The sequence below is a fragment of the Felis catus genome, chromosome B1, assembly GCF_018350175.1.
Source record: "Felis catus isolate Fca126 chromosome B1, F.catus_Fca126_mat1.0, whole genome shotgun sequence".
NCBI lineage: Eukaryota > Metazoa > Chordata > Mammalia > Carnivora > Felidae > Felis > Felis catus.
Genome location: NC_058371.1, coordinates 147,526,259 through 147,552,149, shown reverse-complemented (window position 1 = coordinate 147,552,149; position 25,891 = coordinate 147,526,259). Strand labels below are relative to the sequence as shown.

The window sequence follows — 25,891 nt, the reverse complement described above, 5'->3', positions numbered from 1 at the left end:
ATACAGTAAACCACTCTTATTAGACCAGACAATGTCTGGATTTAATTCTTGGAGACAACTGAAGATCTGACTACTTGAATTAGTATGTCTGTACACATGTGAGTGAGAGAGAGCAGAGGAAAAGCAAATGCAGTATTTCAGCGATAGATATCAGTTTCAAAGTTAATAATGAAATTTCTTCTTGGCAGCCAATAGTAGAATTTTACTTTGATGAAAATTACTGGCAGAATCTTCAGAAATATGGTATTTCTTTCTGTGGTAAACTGAATGTTTATGGTATTTAGAGTTGTCCTGGTAATTAAGATACCAATTCTACTCCTCTTAATGCATCCTACATCTCAGTAGCTCCTGACCTGCCCCTGTTAGACCAGAAGCCCCTGGCGTCTTTGTACTCCTCCTTGTCCTCCATCCATACCCTTTGGCTGTTTTCCTTCTTATTCATTCCTGCCCTTCTGTGACTCCATTGCAACTGCCCTGCTTCAGATGCTTATCATCTCTTGTGTGCACTATTTCAATATCCTCCTGTTTTCCCAGTCTTTTGTCTTACCCCTTTATATCCATCAGTCATGACTGCTGGAAGGACCTCTCTAGGTCACAGATGCAAACATAATCACTCCCTTTCCTCAAAAACCTTTAGTGACAGCCCCCTGCCCTTTATATGCTCAATCCCAAGCTCCCCAGCCTGGCTAATACTTAGAAGATCAAATCCAAGTTCTCTAACCTGTGAGATGCCCCTTGACTTGCGTTCTGCTTAAGTCTCTAATCATTCCTTGACATTTCCACTCTTGAACTCTAAGTTCTAGTAATATTTGGATCCCCATATTCTTAGGTTCCATGTCTTTGAATCTCTCCCTTATTCATGCTGTTCCAGCTACTGTCAAATTGATGTGGCTAAATTTAGCCTATTCTTGAAACTCTTGCTTCTCCCAGGAGACTTAAAAAAATTATATCCCTCTTTTCTCTCCATCCAATCAAAGTTTCCCCCTCCCCATTGCTTTATTATCATACCATGGTACAAGTATGTTTCCTGCATTATTGGAAAAGTGGTCAAAGAGCCTGAACCACATACATCTTTGAATCCCCATTGCCAAGCACAGTGTCGCACTTAATAGATGTTCACTAAATTTTAGACTGGACTAATAATCCACCTGACTCTTTCCATGGGTATATATTATTGGCTAATCAAGCATTGTCAGTTACACTTGTATCTCCTTTGTCTTCACTGGATTGATATGTCCTCACTAGTTTGATATGAAAGATATGCTCTCACCATCTTTAAGAGCTAAGTCAGTCTGAAAACACATGAGAGGAAATAGAATATGTAGCATCTACTTAACTAGAAAGTATAGCATCTGTTTGCCTGAGACAAACTTTCCGAACAACAGGGAGTTCCATCTTTGTTTTTGACTATTGAGTACTCTTAGAAAGAATGATGATAAACTTAACAAATTTGTCTACATTTTCTTATTTGTATGAGTTGCTTTTTCTTTTCTTCTCTCTCTCTCTCTTTTAATATTGAGAGATGGTGGTGGTGTAGGGAGCTATTAATGGGCCATGAATTGTGATTCTTCTTGCATAGATTGAGGTTCTTTTGTAGAAAGCTGTGATATGTTCATCACTCAGGCTGTTATAGTGCCTGGCACACAAACACTTCACAAATATTTGTTGGTTAAATGAACACTTAACCTGAAAGTAAAAGAAAGGACTGAAAAGAATATGGAAACCTAGCACAGGAATGATTTTTTCTGAATTTGTCAGATCATAGTCTTTATATCAAAACTAACCAGCCTCAGTAGCAAGGGGGAAGCTCTGCTATTCTTCAGTGGCTGCTGATAGTAGTAGAATTTGAGACCTGAGTTCCTTGGCTCAGATGCCCATTTTCTGCTGACTGGATCATTCTACCCATGGTTGACATACCCTCACCAAAACAGTGTTGACTACTATGAGCTGTCATTTATCCAGCCTAGTGCTGGCTCATTTAAACGTCCCCAAAAAACATTATGTGAAGCAAACCTCACTGACCCCTTGTAAATAAAGACGCTGAGACTCAGTGAGGTTTAAGTGCTTATGGTAGTCATTAGGGCTGTTCCCAAATGTAGGTCTCCTGTGGGAACAAATAAGGATTCTTCTTCCTCACCCGCTTGAAGTTAGGTGTGGCCGCATGACTTGACTTTGGCCAGTGAAACATGAGCAGAAGTGATGGGGGTCATTCCTGGGGAGAACCTGAAGAACCAGTACATGCTCTGCTAGGTTCATTGTTCCTTCAAACCAGCAGCATTCTAGAGAGTGGCTGCTATGGAGCAGGTCCTGGCTTAAGGACAGAGTTGCAAAAGCAAGCCCCTAGCCAATCCACAAAGGGCATCATCCTGAGTAAGAAGTAAAGCACTGTTGTTTTAAGTTAGGAGAATTTCAGGTGGTCCTCTCACTGTAACCTTGCCTGTCTGGCGGGGAGAGTGTTTTAGGTCACTCGGTAAGTGGAGGACCAGGGTTTGAACTCAGGTGTGTAGATGCCAGATGACACAGTTACTTTTTATTTCTGTCTTTGCTTCTCATGCTGTCTGCCCTCTGTTCTCCCTGCTTTCAGCAACAGATAGTGTCCTTGTCTGCTGACAAGAGGTGTGGACATTGATGCCCTGAGCTTTGTTGTTTCGGGTCAGAAAATTAAATCCCCAACATTTTTCAATGAGAGGCAACAAGTCAGCATTCAGAAGTATAATTTCCGGGGATGGTTCTGTTTTCTAAATCCCATTCTTACCAACCACAGGAAGCAGCTGGAGCACATACACTATTATGGGCCATGATCAGCTTTGGCCTCAGGAAGAGCCATACATGGATGGGTTCTGCAAGCAGTAACCATGGTTACAAATCAAAGAACTGTCTTGTTAGGTGATATCGTGGAGGGACTAATAGCATCCTTCTTTTGAGGAGGAAGAACAGGAAAACTTCAATTATAATAGCAAGTTTTCCCCATAGTAAAAGTTCTGTGTTTTAAAAAATTGATACTTCTAGCACATACTTAGGCTGGGGTCTGGATTTTAGGAATTGCTGTAGGTATCAAAGTTGAATCATTTCCCTAATTTCCAAGGGACATCTTCAAGTAATTTTTTTCTGTGTTTCTAGGGAAAAGCCTAGAGCCTGTATGAAAGTTCTCTTACGTGTTTTCTCTTAAGCAGCTAGTGGCTTAGGCTCTGTGTAGGCTGTTATTATTATTTGTAATAGTGTCAGTAATAGGTGTGACTGTTGTCTTCAGTAAGAATGATTACTAACACCTTGGATTTGGAGGATCCCTTTCCTGCTAGTGGTGATAATTTTATTATATCCAGTTATAGAGTTTTTGAGTACTGCTACTTTATTCATTCAAATTGTCAATTATTCACTTAAATATTAATTTTTTTTTTTTTTTTTTTTTTTTTTTTTTTAGAGACCATGTGAGAGCACGAGTTGGGGAGGGGCAGAAGGAGAGAGAAAATCTCAAGCAGGCTCCATGCTTAGAGCAAAGCCTGATGTAGGGCTTGATCTCACAACCCTGGGATCACAACCTGAGCTGAAATCAAGAGTTGGATGCTCAACCAACTGAGCCACCCAGGCACCCCATTCACTTACATATTTTTAAGTACGACTCTTTAGCCGGTGCTTAGCTAAGTGTGGGGGAAAATACAGTGAACAAGGCAGACACAAGCAGATAGGTACCAGTCAGGCCTGTTTATCAAGGGGACAGTGATGTTTGTGATAAGCTACTTCTCCTGGGCAGAGTAGGGGATGCTTGTAGAGAGAGTGGGTCACATCTGAAGGAGGAGGGCTAGCACCTGGAGACCATCTACGAGGTGAACAGACAGTGAGGGATCTGACTCAGCCATAGATGCTGATTAGAAGAATCAGAGAAAGGGCAACTTAACTGGTTTACAGGAACTGGCTCAATACAAATATGTAGGGATAGGCTCTGCTTTGGTGTTTTAGAGAATAGGCCCTGTGGGTAGACATTTTAGGAAAGAAGATATTGACTTGACACTCTGATGTTTGAGATAAAGATTGAAATGTAATTTTTATTTTTATGATTCAGTGATTCATGAATTTCAGTGATTTTCCAGAAGATTAATGACCTGTTGCAAGTTCAGGCTGATAAAGCCCTGTTAGCAAGGATTTAGTCCCATCTCTTGTGTGAGGGTGCAAAGTTTTCCCATCAAGGGTTTTTTGTTTTTTTGTTTTTTTTGCGAGTTGGGTGAAGGAATGATGGCTGTGGGGACCAATTCCCCAGTGCTAGAGAATATAAAAGGAAAAGCAAGGGTCTCTACTTAGGAAAATGTATAGTGAAGGCTAGAAACATATGGTGATGTACAGTATTTCTAAGAAGTTATGTGTATTTAAATGAAAGCCAGCTCTTTCTGAGCATGTGTGTGCTTTGGTTGGCACATATGATTTCTTTCTTTCTTTTCTCTTCTTTTTTCTTTTTTTTCTTTTTTTTTTTAAACTAAGCTCTATGCCCAGCAGGGGGCTTGAGCTCATGACCCTGGAGGTCAAGGGTCATATGTTCTACCAACTTAGCCACCCAGGCACCCCAGCACACACTATTTCTTTATTCATGTAGATGCTGTTATTTACTTGGGAAATTGAGGCAGTTTACATATATAAGAATGAGCTTTATTACGATGAAATGGATAGCTTCATTAAGTGGTAAGTTTCCTGGGGCGCCTGGGTGACTCAGTCGGTTAAGCGTCCGACTTCGGCTCAGTTCATGATCTCGCGGTCCATGAGTTTGAGCCCTGCGTCGGGCTCTGTGCTGACAGCTCAGAGCCTGGAGCCTGTTTCGGATTCTGTGTCTCCCTCTCTCTCTGCCCCTCCCCTGTTCATGCTCTTTCTCTCTCTGTCTCAAAAGTAAATAAACATTAAAAAAAATTAAAAAAAAAGTGGTAAGTTTCCTGTCATGAAACATATAGAAGTAGGTATTAGGAGATTGGCTTTATCTGGTGTTATAGGAGAAAAACAACCCGATAGAGAAGTTGTTCAGATGACCTCCAGCCAATCCTTTAGCTCTGTGATTCTATGAACCACATCCATAATAACATACCCAGTCTTCCAGATTATCTACCCTGTGGGGCATTTAAACTTACTGTATCTACCCTCTGTATTGATATTCCTGCCCCAGAGGTAATGTATACTGTGAGAAAATCCCAGTAGCACTGTACTAGAGAAATTTCTGAAGCTAAGGTTTTGACACTGATTCAGGTTATTACTGACACGAATTTCTCATTTTCTGTTGCTTTTTTCTTCATTTTGGTTTAGCAGAAAATAGATCTTTTAGAAAGTACCTTTGCCCACCGTTAAACAATCTTTAAACAGCATAACTAGACCAAGTGAAGCATTCTTAGAGTCTCTGCATCTTCTGTTGTTTGAGTCTTCATATATTTACCACTTTCTTTTTCTCCCTCCATACTACTTCAGTGGTAAATATAGAAAGGAGTATATTGCCCTTAAATCAGAATGACAGGTGCTTAGAATGAACTAAGATCAGAATCTTAGAACACATTAGAAATTACTTAAAGAACTTTCTATCACCATGATGTAATATAATAAGTAAGCTAGGTATGGGGTGCCCGGATGGCTCAGTCCGTTAAGGCTTTAACTCTTAATTTCAGCTTAGGTTATGATCTCAAGGTCATGAGTTCGAGCCCCTCTTTGGGCTCTGCGCTGACAGCGTGGAGCTGGCTTGGGATTCTCTCTTTCTCTCTCTGCCCCTCCCACATTCTCTCTTTCTTTCAAAATAAGTAAAAATAAACTTAAAAAAATAAGTAAGCTAAGCACATATTGCATAGTTTTCTCAAGTAAATAATTACTAGTGACCTCCATGCTCAGTGAGGCATCTCACACATTTGCTAGAAGCTAACTTTGGTTTGCCCAAAGTTATCGCATACCCTCTATGGGTCGAATAACAGCTACATTTCCCCCTCAACCCTCCTTTCTTGAGTGCCCACAGATAATTCCAACCCCCAGCTGCAAACTGCCAGTTCTCTGAACTCATCTCCTTAGGCTGGAAAATTGCAAATGGTGGGATTCTGCCATGGCAGTTTTATTTCACAGTTTCCTAAGAATCTTGAGGTCAGTGAGGATTTATGCATATGATTGGAGGCCAAAGAGAAAAAGAATAAAACTAGCATCTGTGCGGGACATTTGCTCATGCATTCCCTTGCTTAATCCTTGTAGCAGTCCTATAAGGGATTATTATTCCATTTTACAATCTTTTCTTGCTCTTTGTCTCCTTTCCATAGTATCATGCTTATATAAGTTATCTCTTGGGTTCCTTTTATATCTCTCCTTACGGACCTGTTAAGTTCATCTGAGAGAGATGAAGTTTGAGCCACCCACCCTGTACCGCTCCCTCCACCCCCTGCCGCATCAGTATGAAAAATGATGGCTATGGCAGTTGGTATCATGGAGGTCTGTGTCATGGAGTTAAATATCCCTGTCCTTGTGGTTTCTTAGAACTAGATGTGATTTAGGAGTAGGACAGTGTCAACTCAGAACTATAAGCAGCTTAGTGCAGCTTGTGCTTTTCAATAAGAAAGAAATCCTGGGCCCATCTTAATTCTTATCAGAATTCCACAGACGAACTCTAGGCTTACTTGCGGCCTCACAGCTATCACACCATTTGGAATCTAGAAGTCACTTTGGCTGAACTGTGTAATACACCTCTCCTCAGGGGAGGAACAGAGTATATAAGCAAATGCACACCAGGAGAGATGTTATACCCTTCCTTTGCTCCTGCTCAGACTTGTAGAACTTAAATGGGGAGAGTCTTCAAGACCACTTGTGTGATAGAGGCAGGATGGGCCCAGAGGTGTTTGTGTCCTCTTTCCTGAAGGCTGTTCTCTGAGTCGTGTATGACCTGTGATTAGCACCTGTAAAATGTATATCAGCTAACAAGATGTGCATTAGCAAGGCCATGAGGAGTTACTGCTTGGGGAAGCCCATTTGAATGACTTTTCTTCAGGTCACATTCGGTGAGCCATAAATCCAGCAGTGAGGAAGGGCTACATTTGTAACTGGAGGCCCAGAGGATGTGTCTGTTACTCTTCTAAAGTTTTATATCTCTGTCTATGTCTGTGTCTGTATCTAAATCAACATTGATACTGGGTACGGACATCCAAATCTGTATTATTACTTGGCTGCAGAGGTAGGACTATGCTAAATGGCTTTTTTTTTTCCTGCCCATACTTTTTTTTCTTCTTTCTGCATATACTTTTCAGGTATAAGGATTTTTGGTGACAAAAGCTATAGATTGGAATCTTTGGTATTTCAGACAGAACGTTCAAGAAAAATTTCCCTTGTCATAATTTAAAACATAGTGGCCAAAAATCATGAGTTCACTCATATGAGGACTTTAAGAGACAAAACAGATGAACATAAGCGATGGGAAACAAAAATAATATAAAAACGGGGAGGGTGACAAAACAGAAGAGACTCATAAATATGGAGAACAAACTGAGGGTTACTGGAGGGGTTGTGGGAGGGGGGACGGGCTAAATGGGTAAGGGGCATTAAGGAATCTACTCCTGAAATCATTGTTGCACTATATGCTAACTAACTTGGATGTAAATTTTAAAAAATAAAAAATAAAATAAAAAAAAATAGTGTAAATATTACTTAATGGGGCATATTAAAACTACTTAAAATTGATGTTAAACTCTTAAAATTTTGATCTCCAAGATGTTTATTTATTTTTGAGAGAGAGAGCATGAGCAGGGAAGGGGCAGTGAGAGAGGGAGACACAGAATCCAAAGCAGGCTCCTGAGCCGAAGTCAGATGCTCAACCGACTGAGCCATCCAGGCGCCCCTCCAGGTTTATATTAAAATTTAATTTAATTAATTTTCCCAAGGCTGTCTACTACTCAATAATTAATTTCAGTTACTGAGAAATAATAAAAATATATTTAATTAACATTTATATTATAAATGTATATTTTTATTAAATTATTATGTACAAATGGTTATGAAATTGACCAAGAATAAGACTTCTAATGAAAAAACAAATTTTATCTTTTGCTTTATCTTCTTGTTTTAACTTCTTTGTTCTGAGGCATGTTTTTTTAACAGCCACTGTTAACTCTTCAAATTGTTTCTAAATTTTCTTTAGAAAATTTCTTCCTTCCTTTTTTAGTTTTTTCATAGTTACCTTCATATCTCTGTATACTGGGCTTATCTTGCTAGTTCTGATTTATTAATCTTAGGCATTGCCTGTTAATTTTACCTGCTTTGTACATTTTTCCTTCCTCAAAATAGGTGTGTATCATTATTCTAATTCCATTATTAATTATGTTTATAATTGTAGGTAATAAGCCTATGCTTTTTTTTTTTTTTTTTTTTTTTTTTTTTTTTTTTTTTTTAAGCAAGCATTGATGGGATCTTTTAACTACTTACCTGGTGAGAGAAGGAGATTAGTTAGTTTCCCTACTCTTCCTTGCCCCTGTCCTCGCTACTTTCACTTCCAGACTTCTACTGTTTATTGTCAGTGTTATTTAGATTTATATTCTTACCTTTATCTGTAAATACATTTTGTGTTTTATCAGGTGATTCTTAAGTCAGAAATCTGTAAAGAGCATTTATATTATTGTGACTATATGCATATAGTTAATTCTAAAGCTATATAATATGTTATAATTGCATTTTCCTGTACAGTTATTTTTAACCTAGAGTCTTAAATTGCCATTTTGTGGAATTACCTATTGTTACTGTATTCCCAAGATTTCACAGTGCTTCATCTACCTACAGGGCTGGATTTGTGTGTCTGTGTTGTGGGAGAGATTGCAGTATTAATATTTCTGTAGTGACCCTTGTGGTTTGAAGAAATGTGTTCTTTAGCTCTGGGATATCCTCTTTAGTAGTGTTCTCTCCTCCATTTTCCTTGTTCTGGCTTAGTTGGACTCCTAGTAGTTAGATATTGGCCTTTCTGGATGGATCCTCTGTACCTCTGATCTTTTTTTCACGTATCTCCTGGCTTTTTGTTTCCCTCTTCCCTTACTTTTTGGAAGATTTTCTTGATTGATTTTCATACCTTTATGTATATATTTTTGCAACCATATATATTCTTTAAAAGTAATTGTAACTCTAAAATATTTCCCTTGTTCTGTTTTTCATAACATCCTGTTTATGTTCTGTGGATGCAGTATTTTCTCAAATCTCTGTATATACTAATAAGAGTTTTTAAGTTTTCTAAATTATATTTCTTTTTAAAATTTTTTTAGGTGTCTGTTTTAGTTTTTGGCTTCCTCAACTGTCCATTTGTATTTAAGAAAGAGGATTTGTTTTAGGGGCTCTTGGGTAGCTCGGTCAGTTGAGTGTCCAACTTTGGCTCAGGTCATGATCTCACGGCTTGTGAGTTCAAGCCCTGCATTGGGCTCTGTGCTGACAGCTCAGAGCCTGGAGCCTGCTTCGGATTCTGTGTCTCTCTCTCTCTCTGCCCCTAACCCACTAGTGTTCTCTCTTTCTCTGAAAAATGAGTAAACATTTAAAAAAAAAAAAGAAAGAGGATTTGTTTTAGAGTAAGAATGGTTATTCTGAAGGGCACTCTAATAAGACTTTGCTCTGCACTGGTTGCCCTCGTCTTTTCTGAATACCTCTTTGGCAAAGAGCCATGTGGTATAAATGCTTTGGCTTCTGGGTGTTTTGTCTGGGTGGTGGTAAACTTTCTGTGTGTAGACTTTCCATAAACTCATCCCTTTTAGCCTGCATCTTACTTGGGACAGCTTCCAGTGTACGGAGCTTCTTCAGAGTTTTGCAGGGAATATCTTTTCCTTTTTGACTACATGCCTCTCTGCACATATTTTATACACTGTGATTTCTGAATGGTGTGAAGAGTATCAGGCTCTAATACTCTATCTCCTCTTCTTATTCTGGAAAGTTTTTGGTCTCTTATCTCTGTTGGTCTTCTACCAGTTCTTTCAATTGATGTGGCCTTACATTGTCTTCAAAAGTAATTTTTTTAGGGGCACCTGGGTGGCTCAGTAGGTTGAGCGTCCAACTTCAGCTCAGGTCATGATCTCACACTCCGTGAGTTTGAGCCCCGCATCAGACTCTGTGCTGACAGCTCAGAGCCTGGAGCCTGCTTCGGATTCTGTGTCTCCCTGTCTCTCTGCCCCTCCTCTGCTCACACTCTGTCTCTCTCTCTCTCAAAAATAAATATTTAAAAAAAAGTAATTTTTTTAAGTCTATCATTTCAAAAGTATCTAGGAAGAGAGAGGTATAAACTCATTTGCTGAATCATATTATAAATTGAATTGGTGGCCTTCTTAAATTATTTTAAATTTAGATACTTCTTTAATTCAGAGAATTTCTCCATTAATATGAATTAGCAAAATTTTACTGTATCTTGGATCTGGTGTCTACATAGATATAAGAGAGTAGGCGCCACTTATGAAATCAGACACTGGTACATGTGTTTGGAATGATGTGGCTGCAGGAACCTATTGAAATTCCTCCTCAACTTGGCTTAGGGGCATTTAGTAAAATCACTTTGGGTCATTGCCTGTTTGGCACGAGGGAAGTGAGGTGTTTGTTTACTTCTGTCGAAATCTACCATTGGTCTTTCCCATTTATCTTCCTACTGGCCAGCATAGCTTGCTGATGGTATTGTTCTTTTCTGTTTCTAGTCATGTGAGATAAGGTCACAAATTATTTTATATACGTCCACCTGTGTGCTTTGGACAGCATAACCTTTTGTCTGTTGTTTTATATTGTGTGTGTGCATATACGTGCATTTAAGACACAGAGAAAGAGCTAGTATAGAATCACAAATACTGTATATAATCACAGGGACCACAAATTCCTTCATGTACTTTATGGGGACTATACTGTTTAGTAACTGTTCCAGTCCTTGTTTGTGTCGTCATGTTTCCTCAGCTGAGCAGAGACTTTTTAAATGTCTTTTTAGAATGTGTGTGTGCAGAGAGATAGAGACTGGTTCTTTACATTTTTTTAAAAAATCATTTATTTATTTATTTATTTATTTATTTATTTATTTATTTATGAGAGAGAGAGAGAGAGAGAGAGAGAGAGAGAGAGAGAGAAAGACAGCACGAGCTGGGGAGGGGCAGAGAGAGATGGAGAATGTGAAGCAGGCTCCAGGCTCTGAACTGTCAGCACAGAGCTGGACGTGGGGCTTGAACTCACGAACTGCAAGATCATGACCTGAGCTGAAGTTGGATGCTCAACCAACTGAGCCACCCAGGTGCCCCAAGAATGATTCTTTTTAAATTAACTACTTTTTAAAGATCATAATAAAAATTAAATATCTAGTGCCATATCATTATATTGGGAGTCACTATGATTAGAGCATTTTGCTTTCGATGGTTGAAATTGGAAAATAATTAGAAGAGATGAACCTTGTGTACTTGGCATTGAGATGTCTAAGACCTTACATTCATCTTTGGGAAAAACCCACAGAGTAGTCCGAAAATTCAAAAACAGAGAATGGGATCAGAGAAGTTGTGGTTGGATAGGTTATCAAGGAGCAGGTGGAAAGCAGAGATCTCAGAAGGGTAGAGAATGATCTTTCCAAGAAGAGACTGGCGTTGGTAAGGATTTATTGGCATAGGTGTTTGCCGTGCTGTGGTTTGGCTTCCGCACACTCCCAGTCTCTCCCTCAGATGTCTTCTGCATTACCTTTGTCCCATACATTAGGGATGACTTCAGCTTTGGGCTTGCACTTTTGTCACATACTTTGATACTTATCTGGATCTTTTGATATCTTCTTCCTTCCTCTAAATTTGTTTCATTTTCCAGGCCAGTCACATTCTTTGAGTTATTTTAGTTCCTGAAAACTTTACTCTTTCCTTTCCCCAAGGTCTGGACACCCTCGCTTATTTGTCCTCCCATTCTCACCTCCTGATCCTTCCTTCACAGGGGGTTTCTCTTTTCACCCCTTCATTCCTTCTCACGTCTGTTCCCACTGCTGACTAATAGGCTGTTAGCCAGTTTGGCAGAGTCTTTCCACTCTGTTAGTTCTGGGCCAGCTACAAACTTATTCCTTATTTACTCTAAGGCTTTCCAAGTCTGAAGGCTCTTGGAGTGTGTACACAGCATCTCCCTTCATAGGAAATGGACTTTGAACAGTAGTGTTTATACTAGTAACTCCAAATGGAAGTAAAATGATACCCAGTTGGTATTATCCATTCATTCACAAATATTTATTAAGTGCCACTTAGTGCCAAGCTCTGAGGCTAAAACTGTGAATAAGACAAACTTAGGGCTTTGACTCCGGGCTCTTGGGGTTTGTTTTGTATTAAATCATGAACAAACGAAGGAAACAATCAGCAAAACTAAAAGGCAGCCGACGGAATGGAAGAAAATATTTGCAAACGACATACCAGATAAAGGGTTAGTATCCAAAATCTGTAAAGAACTTATTGAACTCAGCACCCAAAAAACAAAGAATCTAGTGAAGAAATGGGCAAAAGACATGAATAGACACTTCTCCAAGGAAGACATCCAGATGGCCAACCGACACATGAAAAGATGCTCAACATCACTCATCATCAGGGAAATAAAATCAAAACCACAATGAGATACCACCTCACACCTATCAGAATGGCTAACATTAACAACTCAGGCAACAACAGATGTTGGCGAGGATGCGGAGAAAGAGAATCTCTTTTGCATCGTTGGTGGGAATGCAAACTGGTGCAGCCACTCTGGAAAACAGTATGGAGGTTCCTCAAAAAGCTAAATATAGAACTACCCTACGACCCAGCAATTGCACTACTAGGCATTTATCCAAGAGATACAGGTATGCTGTTTCAAAGGGACACATGCACCCCAATGTTTATAGCAGCACTATCAACAATAGCCAAAGTATGGAAAGAGCCCAAATGTCCATCGAATTGATGGATGAATGGATAAAGAAGATGTGGTGTGTATATATGGTGTGTATACACACACACACACACACACACACACACACACACACACAATGGAGTATTACTCAGCAATCAAAAAGAATGAAATCGTGCTATTTGCAACTACGTGGATGGAACTGGAGTGTATTATGTTAAGTGAAATTAGAGAAAGACAAAAATCATATGACTTCACTCATATGAGGACTTTAAGAGACAAAACAGATGAACATAAGAGAAGGGAAACAAAAATCATATAAAAACAGGGAGGGGGACAAAGCATTAGAGACTCATAAATATGGAGAACAAACAGAGGGTTACTGGAGGGGTTGTGGGAGGGGGGGATGGGCTAAATGGGTAAGGGGCATTAAGGAATCTACTCCTGAAATCATTGTTGCACTATATGCTAACTAATTTGGATGCAAATTAAAAAAAAATAAAATTAAGTATAAAAACAATCATGAACAAACAACAAAAATTTTCTAAACAGAACAATTAAAAATCAAATAAGCAAAAAAATACAAGCTGATATTCTGTTAGTTATGAAATTCCTTCAAAGAGCTCCTTTGATGGTATTTTTAAGTTTCCTTCATCTAATATTTACATGTTAAATATTTCTATATTTGGAGGTCAGGAGTAACAATGGGTTAGAGGTCTTAATGACATGTTTATTTTATTATTATTTTTGGTAGGGGCAGCTGTTGAGATTTTGTTGCAATGGAGGACTAGGCAACTGGTATGACAATATCTAAGTTTCTCTTTTAGCGATTCTTTCTAGACTTTCTCCAGCTCATTGCTAGTATCCCAGGTGATTTATTTTCCTTGTCCGCTTATATTCCTGCTTTTAGTGGTTGAAATGGAAAGAAATTGCAGTTGGAGTAACTTGAAATATGGTAGAAAACCAATATGGAAATAATGGAGAGTTGACTGTATGTACATTGTGGAATTTTACAAATACTTGGCTGTGATTGTGAGGTGGGACATTCAGAAGCATGTGACGTTGTTGTTTTTATAATTACATTGCTATTGCTTTTAGCATCCTTTCTCCTTTGTCACAGAGGTGTGGTTTTGGGCTACTATTTAATCACAGTGGCAAACATTATAGCTGAGTTCAATTCCCTTCTCTCCCTTTTTTTCTTTATGAAAACGAAAAAGTAAAGAAATGTGTACTCCATCTCTGGGAATAACCAAATTGGAAACCAAGAATGTTTCTGCCTTAAATATTCTTAAGAACATTATATTGTATATAATTGGCATGGAAATAGAATAGATTCTTTTTGGTTATATGTTAAAGTTTCTCTTTATTAGAAATGGTGAAGTTTGCGTGTTTATTTATGTAAATAACATAGAGAGACCAATTTTTTTTTCTCGGAGGCAGGGGGCTTGGTATTAAGAGATCCAGATTTAAATTATAGTTTTACTACTTGCTGTGTGACCATGAACTTAACCTCCTTGAAGTTCATTTTGTTTATGTGTAAAGTTAGAAGAATACTAACTTCAAGGTGCTTATATGAGCATTAAGTAAGATAATGTAAGTTAAAGTACTTAGTCCTTAAAAGGATTAGTTGCCCCTTAGTCTTAGATGTAGACAGTTTCTAGTAGAGTTGTTAATGTCAACAATGGGTGGGTGGGGGGGGGGGGTGGAGAATATCAGTGAGTCAGTGGAATACAGAACACATTAGCATGCATTCTTCCAAAACTACATTTATTATTAGTTTTATGGTCTCAAACAGTGCAAATCAGACCCATACCTCTGAATTTTCTGACATGGACACCCAGATTCCCTGATGTCTGTTTTATATAAGTTACCTTAGTTGTTTTTCATGCTAAAATTAGTCTTTAATTGTTAAGGATAAAAAATCCAGTTTATTTCATACCCCAGGTGCTCTTTGTTTTAGCTTGTTCTGAGGCTCTCTGTTGCTTCATTGTAAAGGTATGAGGTGAGGGGGGTGATGTGTTAATTGCATTACATACATATTTACATTTTTATCTAATACGTACACATTTAAATATCTTCCTTCTATGCAGTACATTCTCCTCACCCTTTTTATTGTATCTAATAGATATCATTGCAAAGGACTTTATGAATCGCTACATGTGTGCTAAAGAAGAACAATGATTTTCAAACTTAGTACAGACTGCAGTTAATTTTTATAGAAGACAGTATGTACCTGCCAAGTGTGTACTTTCAAAATGAAATTGTTTTTAATTGTGTGAAACTGCCTAAAAATGTGATTCTCCAAAGTTTTCTTTTTCTTAGGGCCAGAAAACAGTGATATGGAAATTAATTATGATTATGCACCTGAGGCTGATTCTTCTTCTTTTGTAGAAATCAAACGTAAAAAAACAAAACAAAACAAAAACAAAGTTTCTTTGGACCAAGAGCACTTATATAACATTTGTTTGCCCTGGAATTTTTTTTTTTTGTTTGTTTGTTTCTTTAAAAAAATTTTTTTAATGTTTATTTTTGAGAGAGAGACAGAGGCAGTGTGTGTGTGGGGGGGAGGGGGAGGGGATGGAGAGGGGCAGAGAGAGAGGGAGACACAGAATCCAAAGCAGGCTCCAGATTCTGAGCTGTCAGCACAGAGCCCAATGCGGGGCTCAAACCCACAAACTGTGAGATCATGACCTGAGCCGAAGTTGGATGGTTAACGACTGAGCCACGCAGACACCCCTGTATGCCCTGGATTTTGATGGAAAGGGCTGAGTGTGGTTACCTTTGAGTGAATGAATCCCCCATCTGTTCAGGAAGTGGCACACCTCAGGGTCCTCGTGCATTTCACCTTTTTGGTATAAGTTAACATTTTCTTCTACTACCTCCACTCACTTAGGATTGCAATATAATGAATTTACATTATGGGCCCAAACTATAAGTAGAAAGCATTGATTTATCCTGATAATGTGTCTTATTGAATGTCAGGTGCAAAATACCTACAATAGGACGTTGTTAGGGATCAGTTGCATAACAGCTTACCGGGTTTGCTAAAATAACATGCACAGATTTCTGATTCCAGACATAATCGGGTTTGTAATCTCTTTTGGCTCTTGTCCTTGTCTTGGATTTGGGTGATATGTTTCTGGAAAAGGCTGATTAAACAATGAGGTTCCCAAACAAATTTATTTATTTGATTGTGTAGGTGAGGACTTAGAGGAAAAGCCAAGTAAGACACTCTGTTTCTGAGGCAAGGTTGCTAACTGAATGATTTGCTTGAGATACAGTAGTTCAGAGCAGTGGCTTGGAGGAGGGCGAGGTTATCAGGACTACCCCTGTGCCTACATCAATTTATATGTGCTTCTTTTAATTCAGATCCTGAGACACACTATCCTGTTAAGATAACTGGTTTATTTAGAGCAGTGGTTCTCAAACTCTAGCATGTCTCCAAATTACTTTAAACGTTTGTTACAACTGCGTCACTGGGCTCCAAACCCGGAGTTGTGATTATATAGTAGTCCCTCTTATTTGCAGGACATACATTCCACGATTCCCAGTGGATGCCTTGAACCCTGTATATATTATGTTTTTTCCTATACACAGACTTATGATAAAGTTTAATTTATAAATTAAGCACAGTAAGAGATTAACAACAATAACCAATAATAAAATAAACAATTATAACAATTACTGTAATAAAAGTCTGTGTATGTGGTCTTTGTCAAAATATCTTATTGTACTGTACTCACTCTTTTTATGTGAGATGATAAAATGCCTATGTGATGAGAAGAAGTGGGGTGAATGATGTAGGCACTGTGATGTAGTGTTAGGCTGCTATTGACCTTCTGATGGTTCATCAGGAGGATCACCTGCTTTGGGACTACAATTGACCACAGGTAACTGACACAGCAGAGTAAGGGGGACTACTGTAGTTGGTCTAGGGTAAGTCCCAAGAAGTTGCATTTCTAACAAGTGCTCAGGTAATGCTAATGTTGTTGGTCTGGGCACCGCACTTTGGGGACCACTGCCTTGGGAAGCACTTGTTTTGGTTTCAAGGTGTTTGGGCGTAGCGGTGGGGAGTTTGCTAGGGAGGGGGTGGGGAAACAGTAAAGTATGTTTATTATCTTGCTCAGGGTTTACCTAGAAATGTTGACTTCGTATTCTTTGATTGTATTACAAAGTTACACATCAGAGAAGCTGTTACCTTTATTAATGAGAATCAGATAAAGGTAGGAAGAACAGTAGATTTGATTGTTTCTTAGCATTGACCTGTTTTTCCCCATCTGGTTCCTGCATCTTCCTTGGATCCCCACCCCCCGCTTCATCTAATACAAATATAGCTGTATAATCATGAGAGAAATGATGAGACGGTATATGAGGTTTCTTGGAAAAGTTGTGACATCTGTCAAGATTATCATTGTAATAAAAACTTTATTCATTTGGCTTCTACCTATTTAGATTTTGCAACAGTTAGGACAGTGCTTGGGTTAAAATGTACCTTTGCAGCATTTATAGTTTCCAAAGCAAATCAATGAATTTAAGATATTTCCCAGAAAGTTTAAATCACTTAATGAAACTTCTTTCAAATGATTTTAGTACCGTGGGCACCTGGTTGGCTTGGTTAGGTGTCCATCTTTGGCTCTGGTTATGAGCTCACGGTTCGTGGGTTTGAGCCCCGTGTCGGGCTCTGTGTTGACAGGTGAGAGCCTGGTACCTGCTTCAGATTCTGGGTCTCCCTCTCTTTCTGCCCCTGCCCTGCTTGCATTCTGTGTGTGTGTGTCTCTCTCTCTCTTAAGAACAAATAAAACATTAAAAAAAAGTTATTTCAGTACTGCCACTTACATCAGTTGATTTGATAATTTGAAATCAATCTTGGGGTGCCTGGGTGGCTCAGTCAGTTAAGTGTCCGACTCTTGATTTTGGCTCAGGTAGTGATCTCATGGTTCATGGGACTGAGCCCCATGTCAGGCTCTGAGCTGATCGCTGGGAGCCTGCTTGGGATTCTCTGTCTCCTCTCTCTGCTCCCCTTCTCTCTAGCGCCAGCAGCTTTCTCTCAGAATAAACATAAAAAAAAAAAAAAAAGAAAGAAATCAGCCTCATCTCTTCATTTGCATAAACTACTTTTAATTTATGATTAGAATTGCTAAGGCTTCCTTGCTTTAGGAATATATTGTTCAGATTTCTTCACTCATTCAGGTAGAATTTCCAACCGGTTAGTCCAAAAAACTGCTTTTGCTTTTAATGTAAAGTGCAAAATTATAGCCACATTCCCTATTACTTTTAAGCCCATCATTATTTGGGAGCATTCACATTTGTACCTGGTGTCTTTTATTTTGAGTGCACATTGGAAATCTGGTGTGCAGTTCAAAGAAGAAAATGCGGCCTCCAATAAGGTTCTTTTAATTTTGCTCATAAAGCAGTTTTTCAGATGTTACTTTCCTTCGAAAAATGCCCTGGGCTCAAATTTTCCTAGAATAAAATGTCCTACCAGGTAAAGGGTTTAAGAGATCTAGGCCATGCTTACTCAATGAAATGCAGCAGAGTGGAAAACACCCTGTCTTGCCAGCTCAAGAAAATTCTGATTTTTCTGATTTAGTAGTTAAAGACCATTATGATATTTAGAGCTGCTTTTATATAGACATCAAATTATTAGAAGTAGATTTTAGTCTGTTATAAAATTATGAGTTGAAGTTTCTATCTGAAGGAATTAAAGTCTGTAATCTAAAAAATAATTTGGTAGTGAATGTGAAGCTGAATTCAAACTTTGGGGCTTGTTTTTCAACCCTTGTCCTTTTGATGTGAAGACCAGCCTGAGTCAGATCATTGAGGATTAATGATGAATGCATTACTCAGCACCCTGCAGGGGTTGGGTCAAACACCGTGGCTTTGAAAAGTTACTCTTTTGCTTAGTAAGCCTAGAAATTTCAAGTCCAACTGCAGAATGAACAGAATGTTATTCTTTTGGTTAACATAGTCTACTTAAAGATGGGCTATCACTTTTCTAGATGTCCCTCCTCTCTTCTTGTATGATGGTGTCTAAAGCCATTGGCTATGACCTACAGCCACTGTATTGCCAGGGAGCTTGGTTCCCACGAAGTATTCCTGATGAAATCCATTCCTTAACGTGAATAAGAAGGTTGGCATGTTAAGGGGAAAGAAAGGATATGCTTATGGGAGTGCAAGAAGTAAGGGGCCTGTGACAACTCCACTTTGAGGTGAAGAATGGGAATTCTGGATCAGATACCCACTAAGGAGAAATCTTCTTGGTGAAAGTGTTAGCTGGAGAAGGGACCACAGATGGGTTTTTCGATTTATCAGAGTGAGCGGTACACTAGGAAGGACTGCAGATGCCTGGGGAAAGGAGGTCCAGTCCGTAATCTGGGGCCAGCTCTGCTGACCTGAGGACAGAGGCCATGTCCTCTGTGGGAACATGGAAAGGATACCATGCGGATTAGGATGTGTGTAAAGGACAGTGACAAAAGGTAAATCAAACCAGGAGTAAATTTTTTTTGTGCTTATCATTTTAGATGTATCTTTCAAAGTTTAACTCATCTTGAACTAGAGCGAGGCGGTAAGACGTAAAAATGGTATTTGGGTTTTTACATACTTTTCTTTTAACTGTCTTTGTGCTCCAACCTGGACTCTGGAAAACTCTTTAGGGGGACCCCAGGGGAGCTGAAGCATCATTGCCATTCCCATCATCATCTACAAGTGTTTATGAAGTATATAACCAAAGTCTCTGTGGTTTTGAAAAGAAGACTTTAATTAGGGTTCACTTTTGTTTTTTTCAGGTAGCCCAGCCATGACCCATAGGAATCTGACTTCCTCCAGTCTGAATGACATTTCCGATAAACCAGAGAAGGACCAGGTAAGCAAAGACATCTTACTCCAGAAATGTAAGATTAAATATGTACCTAGAAGATGCTGGAATGAGATTAGAAATGATGGTTCCCAACTTAAAATGAACTGAGATGTGCGGATGGGGTTTTTTTGCACTTCCTCTGAGGGAAGGGGAAGCAGTATGTGGAGGGATTTGAAGCTCGAAGATAAGAATTAGTCTTGACTCCAGCCCTTACAGATGTGTTCTCTTGGGCAATTTAAGTTTTGAAGCTATAGTTGTCTTTAAAATAGTCTTGAAGCTATAGTTGTCTTTAAAGCTATAGGCTTTAAAATAGTAGTAATAATCCCTGCCGCAGGGTTATTGTGAGGATTAACAGGTATTATTTAGGAAAAAGTGCATTGATAAACTAAAGGTCTAAGAAATGCTGGCCACGATTAACTTTAGGGAGATTCTTCAGGCAAAGGTAATGATAACCTTGTTAGCTGTTTATGTTGTCTGCGAAAACATAGTAAGTAGCCTATTTGACATGGAGAGCAATTCGGTTTTGAATCTTGATTTGCTTTCTTTGAAAAAAGAATATGGTAGAATCTGGGCCATTGTTCCCAGTTGGGTGGGTATCTGGACACAGAGAATGGCCAGTAGGTGTAATTTTGCACTTTACATTAAAAAACAAAACCAGTTATTTGGACTAACTGGGTGAAATTTCCACCTGAACAAATAAATCTGAATTATACATTCTAAGGTGAGGGAGACTTATTTATGACGACGTGCCTCTTCACTGGCAGCACTTAACAGTTGTGACAAAGGTTTATAAGCTTTAGTGAATTCTAAAAGGTACGGGAAAGGTAAATTTGTGCTCCTTCTTGTGAAGTGGCTTTTGGATTCTTTCTTCCTTCCCTTCCCCAGCAGCACCCTATTAGGGCCTTCATCATCTCAGCCTGGATTGCTAGAAAAGCTTTGGAACTAATCCCTTGTCCGTTTTCTCCCATGTCAATAATCCACTTTTCATATTATTGCCCTCATATTTCTCTCCTGGATCAAAAGCTTATAATGGCTTCCCATCAGGTTAAGTTCAGAATTCCCTTCCTGACTTTCAAGATTCTCTGAAGTCTAGTGTTGTCCTTCTGATTTTAATTTGTGGACTTTCAAGATTCTCTGAAGTCTAGTGTTGTCCTTCTGATTTTAATTTGTGTTCCTCAGAAGAGGAACTGTCTGCTTCTCTCAGGCTTAATTACCTCCCTATTACATTGAGATTGATTCTTGACTCCTAGAGCTGCTCCCCTTTCATAAGCTAATGTAGATCACTCTCCTCCCTTGCATTTGCCTACCCCTTGAAGTGAGCAGAAGGTCATTTAAATGTTGGATACCTTGGGAAGTATGAACCTGTAGCAGAAAAGCTCAGTCCACTAGGACTTAGAGTTGCCCTCAACACTACTCGGCACATTTTGGCTCCATTCAATATTTACCAGTAACGTTCTGTTTATGTGTTTTGCCAGGGGTCTTGATACTGGATAAGGCAGAGTTAGGAATATCTGCTTGGCAGACTTTTTTGGAAAAAGCTTCTTTTATTACAGACAGTTCTTGTCTTGCCAGGAATTTGCCAATAAGCAGCTGGTAAATGCTGGCTAAGAGAAATTTCTTACCTTCTTGAGAGTGTCTTCAGATCTGGGCATATGCAGAGGAAATTTGATGGCTTAAGATGCATATTACATAAGCTTTTGATGCCAGTGTTGGATGAAATATGTTGGAACATAATGATTTGGGGGTGTTGATTTTGCTGTAAAACCTGTGGGATTGTGGTCCTTGAAACCAGAATCTTTGATGCTTATCGTGAACATCTCATATTCATTGAGGTACATACGTACGAAGATGAAACCAGGAAGATTTCATTCAGGAGTTTTGTTCCTTTTGTTTTCAAAGCCAGAAAGTGATGGTTGATGAGTATGTCATTTTAAGAGCAACTGTCCATCTACGTTGTATCTATTACAGTAACTGCAGCTAATCCAGTGAGCTTCCCACAAAGAGGAAGGAACTCCGTTCTTTGCTTCCCACCAAAGAGTTTGAGAAGTTTTGTAACTGACCCATGATCTCTTCTACAACCCAAGGCAGAGTAGGAATTCAAATTAATATTTTCAGTTTCTGTTCTTACTATTTTAGTAACTTCAAATACAAAGCTTCTGGATCATTTTAGGATGAGAAGAAGAAAATGGGTTTGTAAAGAAGATGAAACTATGGCCAAAAAAACAAAATAAACTCCGGCTTTTATTTTTTAACCTTTTTTCCCCCTCTGTTTGGGTAGGAAAAAGTTGCCAGGCTCAAATTTGTTTTGAAAAAGCTTTTATAATTAATTAGCCAATGTCCTGGAAATGATCTTGGCAGTAAAGTCAAACTTGTTCTGTATGCTTTTCCAAGTTGGCCCAAAAAACTTCCATCCGACTGGAACTGAAGTTTCTGATTGACTGATTATTCTGCTTGGCTATAATTTGAACAGTTGCAATGGTGCCTCTTGACTTCCTGGAGCTATATAACTTCCCAGTAGCACAAGAACTATGGGTTTAATGTTCAGAGTTATGAAGAGGAGCAGAATTTCTTTGACAGCAACATGGTGACAAAATTTGAGGGCATATTTTTTATGAGATTCTGTTTTGGGAAAACAGAAGAAACAAATCTGTGGACTGCACTTTTTCTCTCTGGCTCTGCCAAGCCTATGTACTTAGGATTTCAGTAGCGGCTGCCTTATTGAGAAATAGCTCAAAATAGTTAACAGCAGAAGAGCATAGCCAACATTTAGGTGATTCAGAGCCTCAACTTGGATGTTATATTTATTAAGGAGAAAAGCACCTGGGGAGAAGTAGATAAGAAAACACATCTGGAGCTCATCTACTTGTAAATCTATATAAATAATCTCTTCTATTTTGTTGCTATGGAGGATTTTTTTTCTTTATTATCCAGTTACCTTCACCATTTACCTTAGATTGATTTGTTTTTCTATCTCCTTTTATTCCTTTTCTGTTTAAAAAGAAAAAAAAACTTACAAGTGCAATGGGTACTTGCCAAATGCAGTGGCTTAGTTCTGATTTGCATTTGAGTATGGAATCAGCTGTGAGGATAAAAATCTTTCTCATCATTTTACTTCTTAGCTCTAACTGTGGTGGAAGGACTTTGCTAAGTGGTACAATGACTTTAAAAGGGCTTGACTTGTTTTCAGGTTTACCAGTAATGCAATAACGTCTCACAATTACACGATCCACCTTCAGTGAAATTGCAGTCCGTAGACTACTGTGGACGCAGGAGATGTGGAAAATACCTTGCAGGTTCTCAGGGAGACACTGCTCTACATAACTTTGTAACTTCTTATCTGGTTATCTCTTCGGTGGGGCTCATTATTTAGCTAGCTTATTTGAGAACCTATCCATAGGTCTTCTGGTAGAATTTGGCCTAAGGTTAATTTCCAAAGTGTATTATAATCATTTTTGGCATCACTTATTGCCTTTTATCTTCCAATATACTTGCTGGTCTTGATTTCTATTTTTAAAGTCCTGGGTTGTTTTTTTTTTCCTTTCTTGTTTGTTTGTTTGTTTGCAGAAATAGACCTGGCTGTAAATATTTTGTCAGAGAGTAAGAGGATGGAACCATTAAAATCATGTATAAGTTTGAAATTGCTAAGCCATGACTGTCTCAAGATGGAACCCAGAAAGAAACGTTTTGTGATTGAACAACTCCTCATCCTTTTCTTACACATATGTGATATAGAAATGAGTCAACTAAATTCAGCTGAGATGATTTTTTTCATAGTTTTGAAGATTTCCTTCCTAAGGCTTACATAAAGCTTCCCGTAGCGTTAATAGCTATTTCGTATGCACAGCAACAGAAAAGTACTGTAGCACCTCCTTTTCTTTTTCACAGCTCAGCCAGGAAGCCCTCTAATTCACACTGAGCACTGGGTGGTCCTGTTCTCTCCTTGGAGAAGGTGCAGTGGCTAAGAAAGGCTCATATTTTCTGAGGTTATAATACTTGTCTGTAGCACATTTTTAGGAACCCCTGAAACACTGCAGTGTTGGGCGAGCTCCAAATGGGATCACATCTGTGAAAACCTGAGAACAAAGGCGTGTTGTGAGGCAGTGGTTTCGTCCTTGGATGTCATCAGTCACTACGGTTTGAGTAGCTGCAGTGAGCTTCCCTGTGGTTCAGTGGCTACGGCTTGGCTTCAGCCTTCAGCCAGGTGTCCCTGCTGGGGTCTGGTGTAGCCACTGCAATGATTGCCTTTGGAGTCTCTTTCAAAGGGCATTAGTTTGCCATTTAGATAATAAACAAAACTGATTATGTGTCACCATTTTTTCCTTTTCTGTAAGAAATTTGGCTTTCTATAGCTTCCTTCTCCCACCTGATGCAGAGCCATATGCCTAAAGAATTAACGGTCAATGGTTATTAGTAGTGTTTGAGAAGCACTGATATATTGCTTTCATGAATCTGTGTCCCACTTAAAACTGGGGCAGTTGAATTTTCCCATTTTCATAATGCTATACTTTCATGAAAGCTGTTTATTTGAATCAGAAGACTAACGTTCATTTAGAAACAGGTTCTGTGTCAGCTTGGAAAGGAAGCAGATTAACCTGTCTGAAGTAAACTAAGCTCTATCTTGTATTTTCAGGTAAAGAAAAGAGTCTTTTGTGAAACTTAGAACTATGGTTTTAAGTTAACTGTCAGGCTGCGATACATTTGAACTTTTAAATCACCTCATAACTGTATGCTGCTGTCGTTTGAACTCATTCATTCATTCAAAAAGTATACTCTGTGCTAGAAAGTGTTCTTGGAGGTAGGGTTTCAGAGGTGAATGAAACAGATAAATTTTTTGACTCATAAAGCTTCCATGCTTTGGGGAACAGATAGACAATATTAACAATAAAAATGAGTAAACAGATGAATAGAGAAATTTCACACCATCACAAATACTACTTTGAAAACATAGCAGAGTAATGTGGAGAGGTACAGGAAAGCTGTTTTAGGTAGGAGGTGTAGCCAGGGAAGAGAAGATTTGAGGGAAGAGGCTTCTAGACTCAGCAAAAAGCAATAGTAAAACCTTGAGGCCGGAATGAGTGTGGTGTATCCAAGAAACTGGAAGAAATAAAAACAAGCTCAGAGTGGCTGGAGCAAAGGTAGCACGTGTGCAGTAGTAGATGGGCCAGGGAAGTTACACAGGGGTAGCTTTTAATTTCACTCTAAGAGCAGCGAGACACTGTTTGAGGAGTTTTACCTGGAGAGTTGTATGATTTACATTTTGAAAAGATCACTGAGGATGCTGTGCAATAGGATAGAGGAATTTGCCAGTGTTCTGGATCATCTGGTATTGTTCCTGTAATTAAGCACTGGATGAGCACCACAGTGCATTAAACTGATAGCTCTAAAGACCCAACAGCCAATTTCTTAATATATTTACCATAGACATCAAGATCTTACTCCTTTGAGGAAAGGAAGTTCTTCTGTTTCACAAAGTATTTTAAGAAAAAAAAAAACTTTCCTAGTTAAAATACAGGTACTATTAATTAGATTAAATTATTACTCAATATTAATGTAACATTAAACTATTTTAATGCACTAGAACTGGACATAGGCCACCAAGAGTAGCGAGACTGAGCTTTTGAGTGACGGCATCTGTATCTCCAGTTCTTCTACTGATGTTCCTGTCAACTGACGTCAGGTGTGTGGTGTGTCACCTGGGTAAAACCCATGAACATGTGACTCCTGTAACCCTCACGGGAGCCCTCTCCGAGGAACAGAGACAAGCATCTCAGTCTTTCTGGTTCATAAAGGAGCATTGGTATGTAGGAGCAGGACAGAACAGCCGAGTGAGGGGTCTGAGTCATACTCTTACCTGTGCCTATGAAAGAACTGAACTCCAGCAGAACTACAGGCCATTCCTGTATTGGACATTGAATAAAAGGGATGGCAGGTTTTATGTCTTAAATAATTAACCAGCATGTTTTATATTTGAGGTCCCCTCATAATTATATGCTTCGTTTCCTCTTTTTTTTTTTTAATTTTTTTGTTTTCAACATTTTTATTTATTTTTGGGACAGAGAGAGACAGAGCATGAACGGGGGAGGGGCAGAGAGAGAGGGAGACACAGAATCGGAAACAGGCTCCAGGCTCCGAGCCATCAGCCCAGAGCCTGACACGGGGCTCGAACTCACAGACCGCGAGATCGTGACCTGGTTGAAGTCAGACGCTTAACCGACT

General features: G+C 39.0%; 1 protein-coding gene across 5 annotated transcripts in view; it reads left to right on the top strand.

Moving 5' to 3' along the window:
* The window catches only part of SLC4A4 (solute carrier family 4 member 4), a 351,984-nt gene that overhangs the window by 181,513 nt on the left and 144,580 nt on the right, over window positions 1-25,891 (top strand). For all 5 annotated transcript variants that reach the window (XM_023253060.2, XM_019829398.3, XM_019829396.3 and 2 more), the window contains one exon: window positions 19,605-19,681. In XM_023253060.2, the coding sequence (XP_023108828.1) occupies window positions 19,605-19,681 (77 nt within the window). The remainder of the gene's footprint in view (window positions 1-19,604; window positions 19,682-25,891) is intronic.